Genomic DNA, 16,000 nt, shown 5'->3' on the forward strand with positions numbered 1-16,000 from the left:
AGCAATGGTACAAGAAATACAAGAAGGTAAGGAGGAAAAGGGGTTTACCAACAATGGTAAAAAAGAAAATACTTTGAGGTAAACAGGATGAAGGGGGTTGAAAAAATTCAAGAAGGGATAGTCGCTAAATGCGATAAGGCAAGAGAAAACAATTTAGTAACTTTTCTGAGAGAAAAAGTTGTTTTAGACTAGTATGACAACAAAATATTGTACTTAGCTCAAGAGAAGTAGCTTGACACGACCGAATGGCGATGCGGCAAACGAAATTTGAGGTAACAGGGAGAGGGGAATTCTGGGTAAGAGTTTTAGCTTGAGAGTTTGTAGCTGGCGTGAGCTTGGAAGATGGCCGGCTCGGTTCAGGGGTCTGAACAGATACCCACACGTAAGGAATGAACAAGGATTAACAATATCAGATCATGTTTTACAAACATCAAACTTATTCTTAATCCCAAAAAAAAACTCTTTCAGTCCTAGATCTTCCCCTCTAAATAATGATTTTATCATAAACTCCAAAGACAAGATCCAAGTCACTTCAACCACACACACACACCAAACTACTAGGTGTAGAAATCGACAATCATCTGAAATTCAACATCCACATAGCACAAACAATTAAGAAAATAAACAAAAAACTTGGACTCCTCTATAGGAACAAACAGTTCACCACTAAACATACCAAAGCCATAATTGCAAGGACCCATCTCTTATCCATCCTCCTCTATGCTTCCCCTATCTTAACTAATCTCCGTCACATAGAACTAAAGAAAATGGAATCTTGTTACAAGACAGCCAAGTTTGCTACTGAAACCTCATACAGGTCCCATCACTGCCCTTCCCTTAAGCAGCTCAATTGGCTTGAGCTACCTCAACTACTGCTACTCAATCAACTCTCAACAGCCCACAATCTCTATTACCTTCCAGATAAAACCCCAGCACTTCAGCATCTTATTCAGCCATACACTATTACAAGAGCCTTAAGATCTAGTAACTAGAACCTCAAAACTGTCATCAAATATAAAAATGATGCTAGTAAATCTCTCTGCCTACATCACAGCCAGAATATGGAATTCACTACCAACTCACATAACCTCTACTTTGTCTACCAACCAATTTAAAAAAATCCTGAATACCCACTATCTTCAAAATTGGCATTGCTCATGCTATACCCCAGGTTAAGCAATATGAATGCACTGATGCAAGGCTGCTAAGGATCATCACTTGTTCACTTGAAAACTTGGTATCTGTTAATATTTACTCTATAGTACTAATATCTGTCTTCTATAAACACTTGGAAACTTCACTTTTTCCCTGCACCTAACATCCTACAGTAACAAACTTTATTCTTAACTCTACCCTTCACATCTACTACCCCCGCTCTTGTATTCATGTTTCAAAAACAAAAAACAAAAAAAAAAAAAAAAAACGTTTCTGCAAATCTGATGTACTTTATGAATTGCCAACTTTCATTGTTGTTCTTTCTGATATGTATGTTATTCTCACTTTTCTCCCATGTATTGTATTGTATTTTATTATATTATATGGCCTTGTCTTGTATTTCCATGCTTAGCATTTTGGAGCTTTTCTCCACGGGCCTCTGCTGAAAACGGACCTGTGTTCAGTCTGTCCTTCCTGATAAACAAATGTAAAATAAAAAAAATAAATAAATAAAAATTACTCAACTTTGGTACAAACAGCATGGAAAGGCATTTCCAACTCAGATTAGCACATACTTCATGCCCAAGATTGGGATGCATTACTGCTTCACTATCTAAAAATATGGAGACTGGTACCCTATAGCACCATAGCCTGGCACTAGGGATTAAGCCCTGAGGAAGTGACTGTCATCCTTCAAGAGGCCAGGAAGTCTTCAGTGTAAGCAGATAAGTGCTCTAGGTGCTCTCCAAGAGAGGGAAACAACACACACAAACCAAAGAAGCCAGAGGGCTTTCAGAACTTCTAGGTGCACTCTTAACAGTTTTTCTTTTTTTAAAGGTATCCATGAAAGGTGCACCTCGGCTAATGCTGATGTAACCCGATCCCCCTCTGGTTAAGGGAAAACTCCACCTTCTCCTACAGTTTAACTCAATTCTTAGTTTGCTCTTCTTCCTACAATATGGTTTCAGTATTAAGTAGGTACAAGAAACCTACTTGTGCTTTATAAACCTCATTTTCTTGCCTTGGAATCAAAGGAAGAAAAAGGCCACCCACTTTTTTTTAAGCTGAACTTCACAATTTGCAAGTGATTTTGTCTACATCTGCATGACATCCCACAGACAACAAAGCTGTAGTTTACCCTGTTAAGTACTGCTGACAATTGTAAATGGCTAATTAGTCTGGTTGATGTCAAGAGCTCAGCAGCTGCTGCAAAAAGACAGATGTGAAACTGTTTTCCACCGTCTTTACTGCAGAGAGGAAGAAAACTTACGCTGATTCACAGTTGGTTCCAATGTAGCCATGCCATTCATAGCAAAACAGAACAAACAGATCAGTCAATGGTTCGAAGGCAGTTCTTTTGACAAGTTTATATAAGCACCATACCACTTTCATATCCTCCCACCACAACAGGACTTCTCTGCAGGAAGTGAGACAGGTGGCAACCCCATCAACTGGATGCACTGACACTGTTTATAAGGTCTTTTATGCTTTCTTGTGACATCCTTCCAGAAAATGCATACATGATGCACAGATCCTTGGGAAGAGACATCACTGACTGAGTCAGCTCTTACACAAGTGGAGTGCATGAGCATTTTCTAGTCAGCAAAATGAAATGCAACAATTAACAGCAAACATGTTATACAGCTGAATTTACTTCACCTTGCACTCAAGGGAAACCTGAGCTATAATCAGTCAACAAAGGCCTCATCAGTAGTAGCAGGGTCAGTACACCAGTCACTGGTTCCTTTACTACCAACCTCTACTTTTACATTTTTCAAAGCTTATAGTCTTTATGGTGCAATCTAGTATGTCTGTCTGCCTGTACAGTTTTGCCTGCAGCTAGGTCAGATGTGCCTTGCACCAGTACTGAGAGAGCAACTTGAAAGAAAGCCAGAGATTACAAGCTTAGTGATGAAGCATTTTACTGGAGGTAGTTCAATGCTTACACAGGTGGAGACCTTCTGGCTTGACCTAAAGACAAAAAAGCCCTGCAGATTATAGTCCTCAGGTGGAAAATATCCTCTGCAAGCACATCTGCTAACTTACTCCCCAAACACCCATCCATAACTAAGACTAAAGCTCTAGAAGTTAGGCTGGAAAGGTGCGTCTGTCCACATCCAGTTCCCATGGACAGTGACTCATACTGTAGTAGTATCCTTACAATTAAGTAGTATCCTTACAAGTATCTAGGAGAGAGGAACCCAGCTAAGAGCTAGTTGGAAATCTCTCTTAAGGACTATAGCTTTTAATTAAGGTAGAGATGGTGATGTCACATACCCATACAAGGTGTGCAAAAACACAAGCAACATAAAGGGGAAAAAAACACAAGAGAGAGAGTAACAAATAAAGGTGGCTTGGAGCATGGATAAAAAGAAGTTATGTACTCACCATAACGTTCCATCTGAGTAGGTACTTCATTTGTCTGCAACCTGTGGGTATCGGATCCGATCTCGGATCCGAGCCGGCAGCTTTCCAAGCTACAAGATCCGAGCTCCTAGCTCCTCCCCCTACCCATAATCCCCTGCTACGTGCTACATTACCTCAGATCGAATTTTTTGCCTCTTACACAACTCCTACCTTCGATAGAGGAAGCAACACCAGATAAACTGTCCTAAAGCAGAACAAGATCTCTTTGGTGATCAGGAATCCCGAAAGGTTCGGGGGATGGCAGGGGGGGGTCGGTTGCAGACAAATGAAGTACCTACTCAGATGGAACGTTATGGTGAGTACATAACTTCTTTATCTGAAGTAGTTACTTCATTTGCTCTGCAACCTGTGGGACAGAGTCCCCAGCTACCTAGGGAGAAACCCTGGGCGGCCTATGGAAGGATATTCTGAAGCACCGCAGAGCCAAAGAAAGCCCTACCTCTCGATACCATATCCAACTTATAAGGAGAAATAAATGTATGTGAAGAGGACCAGGTAGCTGCAGAGCATATGTCATCCAAGGGGATCCTAAACCAGAAGACTGCAGAGGTGACCACAGCCCTCGTAGAGTGAGCGCGAATTCCCGTAGGAACCGGTTTGCCTGCAGATAAGTACCCGTGGACTATGCATTGACAAATCCAATTTGCTACAGTCACTTTGGAAATGGCCTTACCCATGGCTGATTTAGCAAATGACACGAACAACTGGTCCGATTTGCGAAAATCCTTAGTCCTGTGCAGGTAGAAACGCAGTTGTCTGTGCACATCCAAATTTATGCAATGTGTATTCTCCTTTATTCTGAAAGTTTGGGAAGAACACGGGTAAGTTTATTGATTGATTGATATTTGACTCCGAAGCCACTTCAGGTAAGAACGACGGATTAGTCCTGAGGAACACTCTATCCTTATGAAAAATGAGATAAGGATGCTTCATACATAAGGCTTGAAGTTCTGACACCCTTTTGGCTGAAGTAATGGCCACCAAAAAGGCTGTTTTCCAGGACAAGAACTTTAATGGAACCGCCGCTGGTTCAAAGGGTGGGCCTGTCAAGGCTTGTAAGACTAAGGCCAAATCCCATGGAGGCACCACCACTTTCACCGGAGGCTTCAAGAGGAAAACGCCCCGTAAGAAGGTTTTACATAATTTTGTAGAAGCCAAAGATCCTAGTCAGTCTCCCACATGGAAATGGGAGATGGCTGCCAATTGCACCTTAACTGTTGAAGCACTTGCTCCTTGTCGGAATATCAGAGACAGGAAGTCTAGAATAGTAGGAATAGGAACTGTAAATGGATCCAGGCCTCTATCTTTGGCCCAGACAGAGAAACGTTTCCATTTGCTGTAGTAAATCTTCCTAGCAGTCGGCTTATGTGCTGCAACTAGAATGGCCTTAACAGGAGATGAGATACCGGGAGTCCTAGCCATCAGTGGAACTGGAGCAACCAAGCCGCAAGCTTGAGGTTCACCAGGTTCGGGGGTTGTAATCCCGCCGGATGTGAAATCAGGTTTGGAATGGGATCCAGTATCCATGGCGGAGATACACTGCGAGACCGCAGGTACGGGAACCAGATCTGGCAAGGCCAGAATGGGGCTATGAGGATAACTCTGCTCCCCAACCGACGGGCTTTCTGTCTGAACTTGGTCATGGGCGGAAGGGGTGCATAGGCATATAGTAGACTGGACGGCCAAGCATGGACTAGAGCATCTCTGGGATTCTCCCCTTCGGGGGGAAGTATTGCGAAGTACTCGCTGTATTTTGTGTTTAAGGGAGAAGCAAAAAGATCGCAGCAAGGCCAACCCCATTTGCGGAAAATCTGCTTCGCAACTGATGGATTGAGAGATCACTCTGCTCAGTTTGTCCGCCAAAATGTTGGACCGACCCGGAATGTGAGTTGCTACCAGAAAGCGGTTGGTGGATATCGCCCATTCCCACACACATTGATATGCAAAGCGGTCTCCAGGGGAGTCCACATGCCTTGGACGGTTCTGCCCGAATAATGCCCCCCCCCCCACCCGAGGCGGGAAGCGTCCGTGGTCAGCGTGGCTTGGGGGGGGCAACAAAAGGCCTCCCTTCCTTCAGCTCTGGGGCATGGAGCCACCAAAGAATGGAGTGCCTGCAAACTCTGCTTAGGGGAATCGGAGTATTCAACGGATGGAGTAGCAAGGACCACTGAACTTGAAGGGTCCACTGCAGAATCCTCATTCGCAGACGCGCGTGAAGGGCGAGACTGATTGCTGCTGCCATAGATCCTAGTGCCCTCAGAACTAATTCCGCCTTCGGGGCTGGGCTTTGTAGAAGAATTAGCACCTGACAGACAAGCTGTTTATCCTGTCCGCAGTTAGCATAGCTCGAGAAATGCGGGTATCTAACTTGGCCCCTATGAACTCCAGGACCTGTAAGGGGCAAAGAGAGGATTTCTGGAAGTTTACAGAGATGCCTAAGCTCTGGGCAAGGGTCAGAGCATAATCTCTTGCCAGGCAGAGCCGATGCCTGTTGGTGGCGGTAAGGAGCCAGTCGTCTAGGTACGGGAAGACCTGAATGCCCTGAAGTCTCAGGTGGGCTGCAACCACTGCCATGACCTTGGTGAACACCCTGGGGGCTGAGGTGAGGCCGAACGGGAGAACCCTGAACTGGTAATGACTGGCTCCCAGCCGGAAGCGGAGAAACCTTCTGGATCGTCTGTCCATCAAGATGTGGTAGTACGCATCCTTGAGGTCTATCGAGCACATCCAGTCGTTCTGCCGCAGAAGGGGGAGAATAGATTGGAGGGTGACCATCCGGAACCTTTCTTTGGGAATGAACAGGTTCAAAGCGGAGAGGTCTAGAATGGGTCTGAGGTCCCCTGTCTTTTTTGGCACTAAAAAGAACCTGGAGTAATAACCCGATCCGGACTGGTCTGCGGGGACGGGCTGGATGGCTCTTTTTTCTAACAACTTCAGGATTTCTGAAGCTGCTGCCTCCCTTCGATCGGGTGGAACATCGGGGAGGTGTCTGGTCGAGGGAAGGTGGTTTATGAAGGGGATGGTATAACCTCTGGATATGATGCGGAGCACCCATCAATCTGTTGTAATGGACTCCCAGTTTGACAGGTGCTCCGACAACCGCCCCCAGACTGCCTCCAGAGAGGGACAGCCGGGTAAGCCCTCAGGGCTGCTGCATGGGTCTATCCGGGAAGGGTTCCCTGGACCCGAAGTTATGCGGTCCCCCTCTGCCTCTGGGCCGGCATCCTCCTTGTCCTCCTCTGCCTCTAGAGGATGAGGGGTCCAAAGCCGGATGGGATTGCTGGGACTTACGGAACCACAACTTCTTTTGTCCCCTCTGATTCCTAGAAAAGGATCGTTGGGGATTAGAGAAGTGGACCCCGATGGCAGACAGCGTCTTCCCATCCTTCTCGCTTTGGACCAGCGTCTCGTGAACGGTCTTGCCGAAGAGCGAAGATCCGTCAAAGGGTGCATTCGCGAAGGACGCCTTGAAGGGATCCGCGAAATCACAAAGACGGAGCCAGGAGTGACGTTGCAAGACGACCCCAGCTCCGCTGGCCCTAGCGGCTCCCTCCGTGGCATGGGAGAGTAGACGCATGGACGTGTTAGAGATAGATTTTAGAGTGGCCATACGAGTCGAGAAAACTTTTTTGTCCTCAACAGACGGGTGAACCGAAGAACTCTCCTGCGCGAGTTCTCTCTTGGTGGAAGCCGCCACCAGCATGGCATCCACTGGGGTTCCCTTGGCCCAAGACAATCTATCCACTGGGGGGCTAAGGATCTTGTCGGGTCGCTTCGGGATAGGCTCCATGGTGTCGGGCTCCTTCCACGCCCTGGTAGTAATGAGGTCTACCAGGGGGTCAGCCGGGGGGACACCCAGGAGGTAGAAGGGCCTGCCTCAAACGCATCCAGGAACACGGATTCATCTGCGGAAGGTTTTTGGGCAGACCACCCCCCTCACGCAACATTTCCATGATGTCTCCGAAGGAGACATCCTCGGGGGGGTGACCTTGGGGAACCTTCCCCTTCATCTAAATCCGTGTCGGTTGTGACGGACTCGGGGGAGTCCAGGTGCCTCCTCTTGCACCGATGTTTTCGAGGGAACCTCCTCGGTGGGACTGTCCGGAGAGGGCTCGTCAACGGGGTCCTGTTCCTCTAAGGGAACCAACTGGAGGGCTTGAGCAGGCTGTCCTGATGGTCAGATGATGGAGGATAGACCCACATGCAGCGGGGGTATGGGAGGATCCGATGCCCGAACCGGGGACCTGGAGGTCCTCTACAGTACCCTCTCCACAACCTCAAAAGCCGAAGGAGAGCTACTCTCGCCAGGCTCCGAGAGCAATCTCCTCGGCTCCGAGGTAGGGATCGGGGTCGGAGCCGATGCAGCCGGAGCCGAGAGAGAGGTGTGCTCCGAACCCAACGGAGCCGAAGACACACCAACTCCCCTGGATCCGATGCTCAGCCCCGAGAGCTCGGATCCGACAGACTCAAAGGCACAGTCGGCGTTGAAACGACTGGAGCCATCGGCGCCGACAAATCCCCGGTTCCGAAAGGGCCCGGATCCGATAACTCCGAGACCCGAAAACGGGTCAGAGAAGGAGTAATCAGAGCAAATATGGGGGCCGCGCTCCCCCCCAGGGGGGGGGGGGGGAGGCAAGAGCACCCCCATCTGCATTTGGGTCTGGATGAATCGGCGCATCATCCGATCCATATCTGCTTCAGTGAGGCTTCTGGTTGATCTTGAAGAAGTCGTCGAGGCGGGCCGGGAGGGTCGCCTCGAAGACCTTGAGGGAGACCGATCCTCCTCCTCCAGCGAAAAACGAGGTGAACAGAGCCGAGGGGGAGAGGATCCGTAGCCCCTCGAGGGAGACCTAGTCAGCGGGGCTGAGGGTTGAGTCTCAGCCCGCCTTTTGTGGGACTTTTGTCTTTGTGTCTTTTCTCCACCGTAGTGGAGGTACCTGAATCCCCCGAACTCAAACCCAAAGAGGGAGGTTGAGTCCCAGGTTGAGTCGGGGGCCCAGAAGGCACGAGGGCTGTGGAGACGGCCTGTGCCTGAGAGGGGGAGGAAGAAGAAGCTGATTCCTGAGGCAACAAGCCCGCCAGGATCAGCTTGTTCTTCCTGTCCCTAATAGCTCGGGGATTAAAGGCCACGCAGATTGTGCAGGCCGATGACAAGTGGGCCACCCCCAAGCATAAAACGCACTGAGTGTGGCCATCCGCCGGCGAAAGCTTATGGCCACACTCAGTACATTTTGAGAACACCACCTTAGGCCCTTCAGCCATAACACCACTCACACCAAAACACACCCAAACACTAAGAGGGGGGAGGGTGAAAGGCGGGAACTAACAGAAAAAACTAGTTAAAAAGGGGGAACAAAGGTATCTAACTAACTACACTTTCGCTAACTAACCCAGAAAAAACTAAACACTCTCACACAAGAAAAAGATTTTTTTTTTTTTTTTCAAAAAGAAGAAAAAGGTTCAATCTCACCAAAAAGCCAAGGAGCTCTTCAAAAGTAGCTGCTTCAGCCGTGGCAAAAAAAGGTTTGAGGTAATGTAGCACATAGGGGATTATGGGTAGGGGGAGGAGCTCGGATCTTGTAGCTGGGAAAGTTGCCGGCTCGGATCAGAGATCGGATCCGATACCCACAGGTTGCAGAGCAAATGAAGTAACTACTTCAGATGCAGTATTATGCAAAGTAACAATGAAACTAGGTATGAAGCCAAGGCAATTTCAGGCAGTGATACACAATAGGAATGCGGACGCTGCTAGTACTGTAGACACATGGGGCAGTGAACAAAAAAGTAGAACATGTTGCTCCCTGGTCACACAGACTGTTCAGAAATAACGAAGAGGGGAGGGCTGGAGATAATTTACATCAGAAAGGGAGGTACACAACTTTAATGAATGTGTAAAAGAGCAAGCAGGGTCAGAAAAAGTCATTTTTAGTGCGTTTTACGAAGGAAAGAATCCTAGACAGAATGCAGTACACTGGCTCCCTGACACTTCAAGAGAGCGGATGTGAATAAAGGAGTAGAGTAGAAGAGGATTAGTCATGTGGGATATGACCTAGCCAGAAGCAGACTGGCACATCTGAAACTCCAGAGCAGAGGTGTGAGAAAAGAGAGGTGCAAGAATACTAGAAGTTGACTGGTGTAGAAAAAGAATGATGGGTGTTGTCTTAATGTGGAGGGGGCTCAGGGATCCCCAAGCAATGGCTCCATTAGCCAACAATGATCAGAATTGTGAGATGCAGGGGGGTTAGAATACAAGCACAAAGATGGAGGGATTTTATGGAAAGATTATGAAGAATTGCTCAGGTGGGGAGGATTAAAGCTAAATTAGCAGTGTGGGGAAATTTGGGGAAGTAACAGGCTAAGGGATGCAGTGCTAAAATGGCAAAAACAGAAGACCAATGCAGGTACAAAGGAAAGCAAGGCCAATTAAGGTATAACATGCAAACAAATAAGGAAGGGATGGGGAGGCACACAAGGAGACGAGCATAACGGCAAAGGTGATAGCAAAAGACCAATCTGAAAAAGATTTGGTAGAAGGTGGTATGAGGGAATACACAGCCAAAAGCAGGGAGGGAAGAGTAGGAAAAAAATCAGAGGTATTTAACATTTTGCTTCAATTTTCACACAAAAATTATTAAAGGGTGGAATGCCATGTTGGAAGAGAGGCATGGCAGAATGCAGGAAACAAGAGACACCAGAAAGGACAAATGGTTGAGGGGACCTGGCTTCCCTAAATGAAGCACAGGGAACAAATGGACTGCTTCCCAGTTCTTAAAGAATCTTACCAGTGTGCTAACCGATCCCTTAATGTTAAGCTTCCCATGGATTATTGGCCACATCTGGTACTTCAGTACAGGAATGGCCAAGTAAAACCCAGAGAACTAACACAGAAGAGGCAGGGAAAGGCATGGTGAGAATACCAAGGGAAAGGCTTGTTGCTTTCCTAGATTAATATCTCTAGGTCAACATGCACTAGTACATGATCAGAAGTGGCGATTAGTCCAGCCTGACCGTTTTACGATTCCACTATAAAAGAACTTAACAGGGGCAGTAATGGTATGTTATAATTTTTTTTTTTTTTTTGTGATGGTAAATAAAACTCCGTCCTGCATGGGTGAATAGGAAAACTAAATGGGCTGGGAGTAGGTTCAAAGCCAAAGCAGATACGGACACAAACAGCTATAGTTAACAAGCAGGCAAATGCAGAATACTGCACTTTAACAAGCAAGAGAAGGATAATGCAATACTCACCATCCAACAGCAGATGTTAAAACAAGCCCACAACCTGCAGTATCTTTTATTGTCCACAGAAACTACCACAGGCCAAGTTCCCCGATCAAATTAACTCCCAGAGTTTGTAGACATGAAAAACTTCAAGATGACATATGACTAAACTGTAAAACTGTAAACTTACTAAGCCATATTCAGCTATTTTCTGGTAGAAAAAACATTGCTGAATCATATATGGTACAGACAAAGCCTCCAAGTTTTTTTTTTAATCAAATGCCTAGTGTTCTGCCTCTAGTCCCAAGACTAAAACAAATTCAGGGGAAGTTTGAAACAGGCTTAGCTGGGTAAGACCAGTAACAGATATTGACTTCATTCTACATAAAGGCTAAAAGGAGAAGGATATACTGAGAGACCTTGTTATCCCTCCACCTCAAATGGGAAGGGGGACCCCATCATTCTCCTTTCCATCTTCTGGCAAAGATTACACACCTGGGGGGGATGAGTAAACCCCATACTTCAAGGAGTGAGCCTTTCCAGTGAAATACTTACTGTTACTATGAATGAAGTCACACAGCTGCACAGTTCTTAATGACCACTCCTGCAGTACCATTCAGTACCCACATGAAGCATATTAAAGCAGTTAGTGACCCTTGGGTGGTGGTACTTACAGCATGGTTTGCAAGACAGCTGTAGCAACTCTGCTTTTAGCCAGAGTGTCTAACTTGCAATATATGGAAATATGCATGCTGAGCCATATAATAGCACCATTCTCAAAGGTACTATATCCTGTGCCAAGTCAAACATAGTAATCTACTACGCTTACTGTTTCTCCCGCTTTACTACATAGCACCAATGGCATTAAGTGCATTATGTACATTTCCCACCTAGAATACATTTACGTCAAGTTTACTACTCCTAACCCTTAAAGCCTTTTCAGATACTTTCTCTGCCATATCTTCTACTTGCTTCAGGATATTAACCTTATGCATTTGGCATTTTTTTTAAACTAAATCAATCTTCCTCTTCCTTGTCACTGTGAGAGTTCCAAGATTTGAAGCCAACCCAGATTTCAAAGAGTGTACTACTGCTTGGGTCACCAACAGATTTTCTAAACTCTTGAAAACCTACAATTTTAGGGGTGAGCAACTGGAAATCCAGCTCAGGGGTCACTTTCAAATGCATTCCCGAGTGCAGGAAATGAGGTATAGGCGTCTAGGAGTGACCACTGTAGGTATAGGCATTTTCTTTGTGCCTCTAAGACCTCAGAGCTCACCACTCACTGATCCCTTATAAGGCAGTACTGATCAGTGTCAGCTCTAGGGTTTGGGGTCAAATCCTAAACTCTGGGTCACTCTGAAGTTTGCAAGCTCTCAGCACTACTTCATCCCACATGCAAAAATGTTAGTTAACAAGGCTATAACAAGTAGTCTGGTAGTGTATACTGTATATACCCTTGCCCCGGTGGCTGAAAAGTGTTTCAGACAGGTCAGATATCCAGTTAAAATGATGAATTAACATAATTAAAAAGTTTAAAATTTCTCCCAACAAAAATATCCTCTGGAAAGGAACCTGATGGTCGACATCATTGTTCATATCATAGACTAAAGGTGAAGAGATCAGAGTTTAATATTTCCTCGTCCAAATCAGAGTATGGAGATATAGGGAATCCGGTAAAGCATTACTACTTTCTTTTCAATGGAGAAGCCACTCATGAGGGGCACCTGCAACGTGAATATCTCTTCCTCAGACATCCAAAGATGGGGGAAACAAGCCAGAGGTTCTCTCATGCAGAGATTTATATGTCCAATAACAGGCACCAAAGATGGGACATCCTACTGATGAACTACTTGTGATGAGAGTAAAAACTGAAAGACAAATTCGGTCACGGAAGACTGACCATCTTAATTTGTAAGGAGGTCTTGCTAGTAGTACAACCATAGTCTGCATCTCAAGAGTCTAAGGCATTGGGGAATACAGTGGGTGAAGCCAGTGGGGCTGGGATTGAAAAGATAATGCCTCATTGTAACAGATGCTCTCAGTCCTCAATAGGACTGGTGGAGGTCCTTAAGGCCTGTCACTCCTTGCCCACCATTGCTTTTATCAGCAGTTTTGTGGATTTGTCCATTTTCCTGTGTTTGCAATCTTCAGCAAATTCCTAGGATCAAGTCCACCAGATGAGAATTTTGCTGAGGGAGAGAACGACATGCCCCCCCCCCCCCCACACACACACACCAGTGTTGAAAGTTTACTGAACTTTAAGGCGCAAGAAAGAACTACCTGTATGGTTATGTATGCAGTGATTTCCAAGTCTACTTGCAGACTCCTCTCCCAATCAAAACAGGCAGAGGTGACAGCCTTTTGGTAGAACTATCTTTGGTAGGCACACCTGTAAGTAATGTTCTGGGGAGGTCATGGGCAAGGGAAAGATATCTGCCACAGTAAGCAACTGTAAAGGACAACAAATGCAATACATCTATCAATTCAGGTCAAATCAGGAAAAAAAAACATTCCCTCTCTACTGTGTACTGTTTTCTCCGGAAAGTCACCCAAAAGGGACAGTTTAATGGGAGTGTGTGTACGGATGACTGGTTGTAATATGCAGTCTGAAAATTTATGTTGCAAGCTTCTCTTCCTTTTAGTAGAACATCAGTTTGATGTCCTGGGCAAGAGGTTTGTCTCCACTCTGGGAATGTCCAAATGCTCTGGAGAAAGTGATCCTTAAGACCAACATCTAGCATTGCTGACCACAACCTGGACTGGACTACCAGAAATGGTGAGAGGGTAGCATCAGCTGACAAAATTGTGGGTGATATCAATTAAGAGTTGATGCTCTTGCTCTACTAGGTTCCTGTAAGACCACACTACAAAGAATTTTCTACAGTTCTGAAAGCCAAACAATGATGATGGACATAAGGCTACTGAAGGTGTACAGAGAAAACTACAGAGTAAAGAGATGAAGAGAAAAAATAAGATACATGCCGAGAGCATAGCAGCTGACTTCTCTCGCTCTCCCATTTCTGTTGGTCCATGTTGAGACATAATTACAGGTATACAATGTGTCAAGAAAATGCAAAGAGGTTGCTCTGAACAGGAAGGAGGGAGGGGAAAAGAGAAGGCAGAATTATTTTGTAGGGACAAAGCCCTCCCACAATATGTGAATAACTTCAAAAAGAAGGTTGTGAACCCATGGAATGGCCTACCAGAATGGGTGGTGAAAAACTTCACAGGCATATGAGAGGGCATGAAATAGAAGAGGGGTGAAAGGAAGATAGGAGCAGGAGGTAAATCACTGAAAATTTTAAAAGAAACCGTGACACATTCTTTCCTGCCATCAAAATGTGTAGTAATGAAGCACAAGAAAGCTTCTGTACAGAGAAACCCATACTAGGCTTACTCTGGAACTCAACTACCACATTAAAAACTCCACCTGTGCCCTCAACTTAATGTTTGCATTCTTCAGTAACAAGCTTCATCTAATCAAGAAGGAGCAGCCTACCAGCTGAGATGCATACTGCCAAGGTCAAGAGCTCCTTATTTATGTACTGCGGCTTGTTTCAGAGATGCAAGCAGGACTAAAGTCTAGAAATTATAGCATGCATACTGTAACATGAGAACAGCGAGATGTCCATAAGCAGGAGGAATATTGCCAAAATGTACACAATGTATATGAAAATGCGTGTGTGTGCGCATTTGCAAGCTACAGCAGGGTGGGGGCAAATGGCCTGGGCACAAGGTATTTAGTGCAGTTATCAGTTGCCAATGGAGCTTTATCACAGTTCCAAGACTCAGACATGAATGTTAGTACTGTAATCCTGGTCATGGCTGAAGCGCTTAGTAGGTGGTATTGCAACTGTAGCAAATGATCTGCTGCAGTTATAAGCAGAAGACTTTGTCCCAAGTCTGAGGGGATTTTTTTTTTTTTTTGCTTTCAACTCGAGTTGAGGGGCATCAGATCAGGTAAAAGTACTGAACACGAAGAACAACTGTGCTACAGCTTTGTGCCAGAACTATACACTATTTGATTCAGTAAGTAAAAAACCCTGTCTTTAAAATCACACCCAGACTTTAAGCTAGGGTGACAAGCAATGTGGTAGACATTTTAGCTGCAGACTACTTAAATTACTTCAGTTCTTTCAGGCTAAAAATGGACAAACTATGCTGAAGAACACCATATAAGTAAGGCATACCTCTTCAACCTGCCCATCATCATCTCCATCCTTTTCCTTTTCTTCATCTTCATCTTCATCATAATCTTCTTCTTCATCCTCATCTTCTTCAGAGGATGTGTCATTTGTTCCATCAACCTGAAGCATTAATGGTGGGTGCTGTCCAGCTGCTGTATTCTGGCCCTGCGGCATCGTTGTAGACGCTGCTACTGTTGTCTGTTGCATGAGCTGAGCGTTTGGAGGGACCTTACTTCCTGAAATGACTATCTGCTGAGGCTGAATGATGACTCCAGTCTGTTGCTGCATGCCTGCAGAAATTGGTGCCAAAACCTTTGTAGTTAAAAGTTAAACAAAGTTAGTTAAGCTCAAATGTACATCTTAATTTGTCAAAAAAAGTATTTACCGAATCAATGTCTACAGTGCTACACCCTAGCGTGAACTTACACAGCACAAAATAAAAGATTTCCCATAATTTTCCCAACAGTGCTATATACAATTCAACTAGTGGACTTAAATTTAACAAACAAATTTTAAAAGGATTTTCTTTTTCGTACAATCCACTCAAGAAATGGCTACAAAGTGCTTTCTACACCATGACTGATCTACCTCTACACAGCTATCTCCACATTCTAGGCACACCTGTCCATACCACTTACCACAGCTTCTTCCAACCCCCCCCGACATACTTCTCATTACATACTAAAAAAGCAGAATGACGAACAGCAGCTTACAGCTGTTACGCCAGCATACTACTTCATATTCTGATAGGTTACTGGATAGCCACCATACAAAAGAAAGCCCCAAAAATAAGCCATTTACCTGCATCTATCACCATTTTTTCTCCTAACCTTTTTAGTGCAGCTTCTAGATTAAACTCACAAGAAGCACTACATAATTTACAAGCGAATATTTACAGCAAATGAATGCCATGCTATTTATAGCAATTCAGTGCTACACAAACCTGGTGGGACTTTTTGCAATGCAAGCACATGCTACTAATTGTCAAAGGCCACAGTTCTTTCCAC

At 45.3% G+C, this 16,000-nt stretch overlaps 1 protein-coding gene across 1 annotated transcript in view; it reads right to left on the minus strand.

Moving 5' to 3' along the window:
• Positions 1 to 16,000, minus strand: part of GTF2A1 (general transcription factor IIA subunit 1) — a 402,278-nt gene that overhangs the window by 171,811 nt on the left and 214,467 nt on the right. The window contains exon 6 of the mRNA XM_044078441.1: positions 14,997 to 15,305. Coding sequence (XP_043934376.1) covers positions 14,997 to 15,305 — 309 coding nt within the window. The remainder of the gene's footprint in view (positions 1 to 14,996; positions 15,306 to 16,000) is intronic.

This window comes from Protopterus annectens, chromosome 1.part1, assembly GCF_019279795.1.
Source record: "Protopterus annectens isolate FY-2018-M chromosome 1.part1, PAN1.0, whole genome shotgun sequence".
NCBI classification, from domain to species: Eukaryota; Metazoa; Chordata; order Ceratodontiformes; family Protopteridae; genus Protopterus; species Protopterus annectens.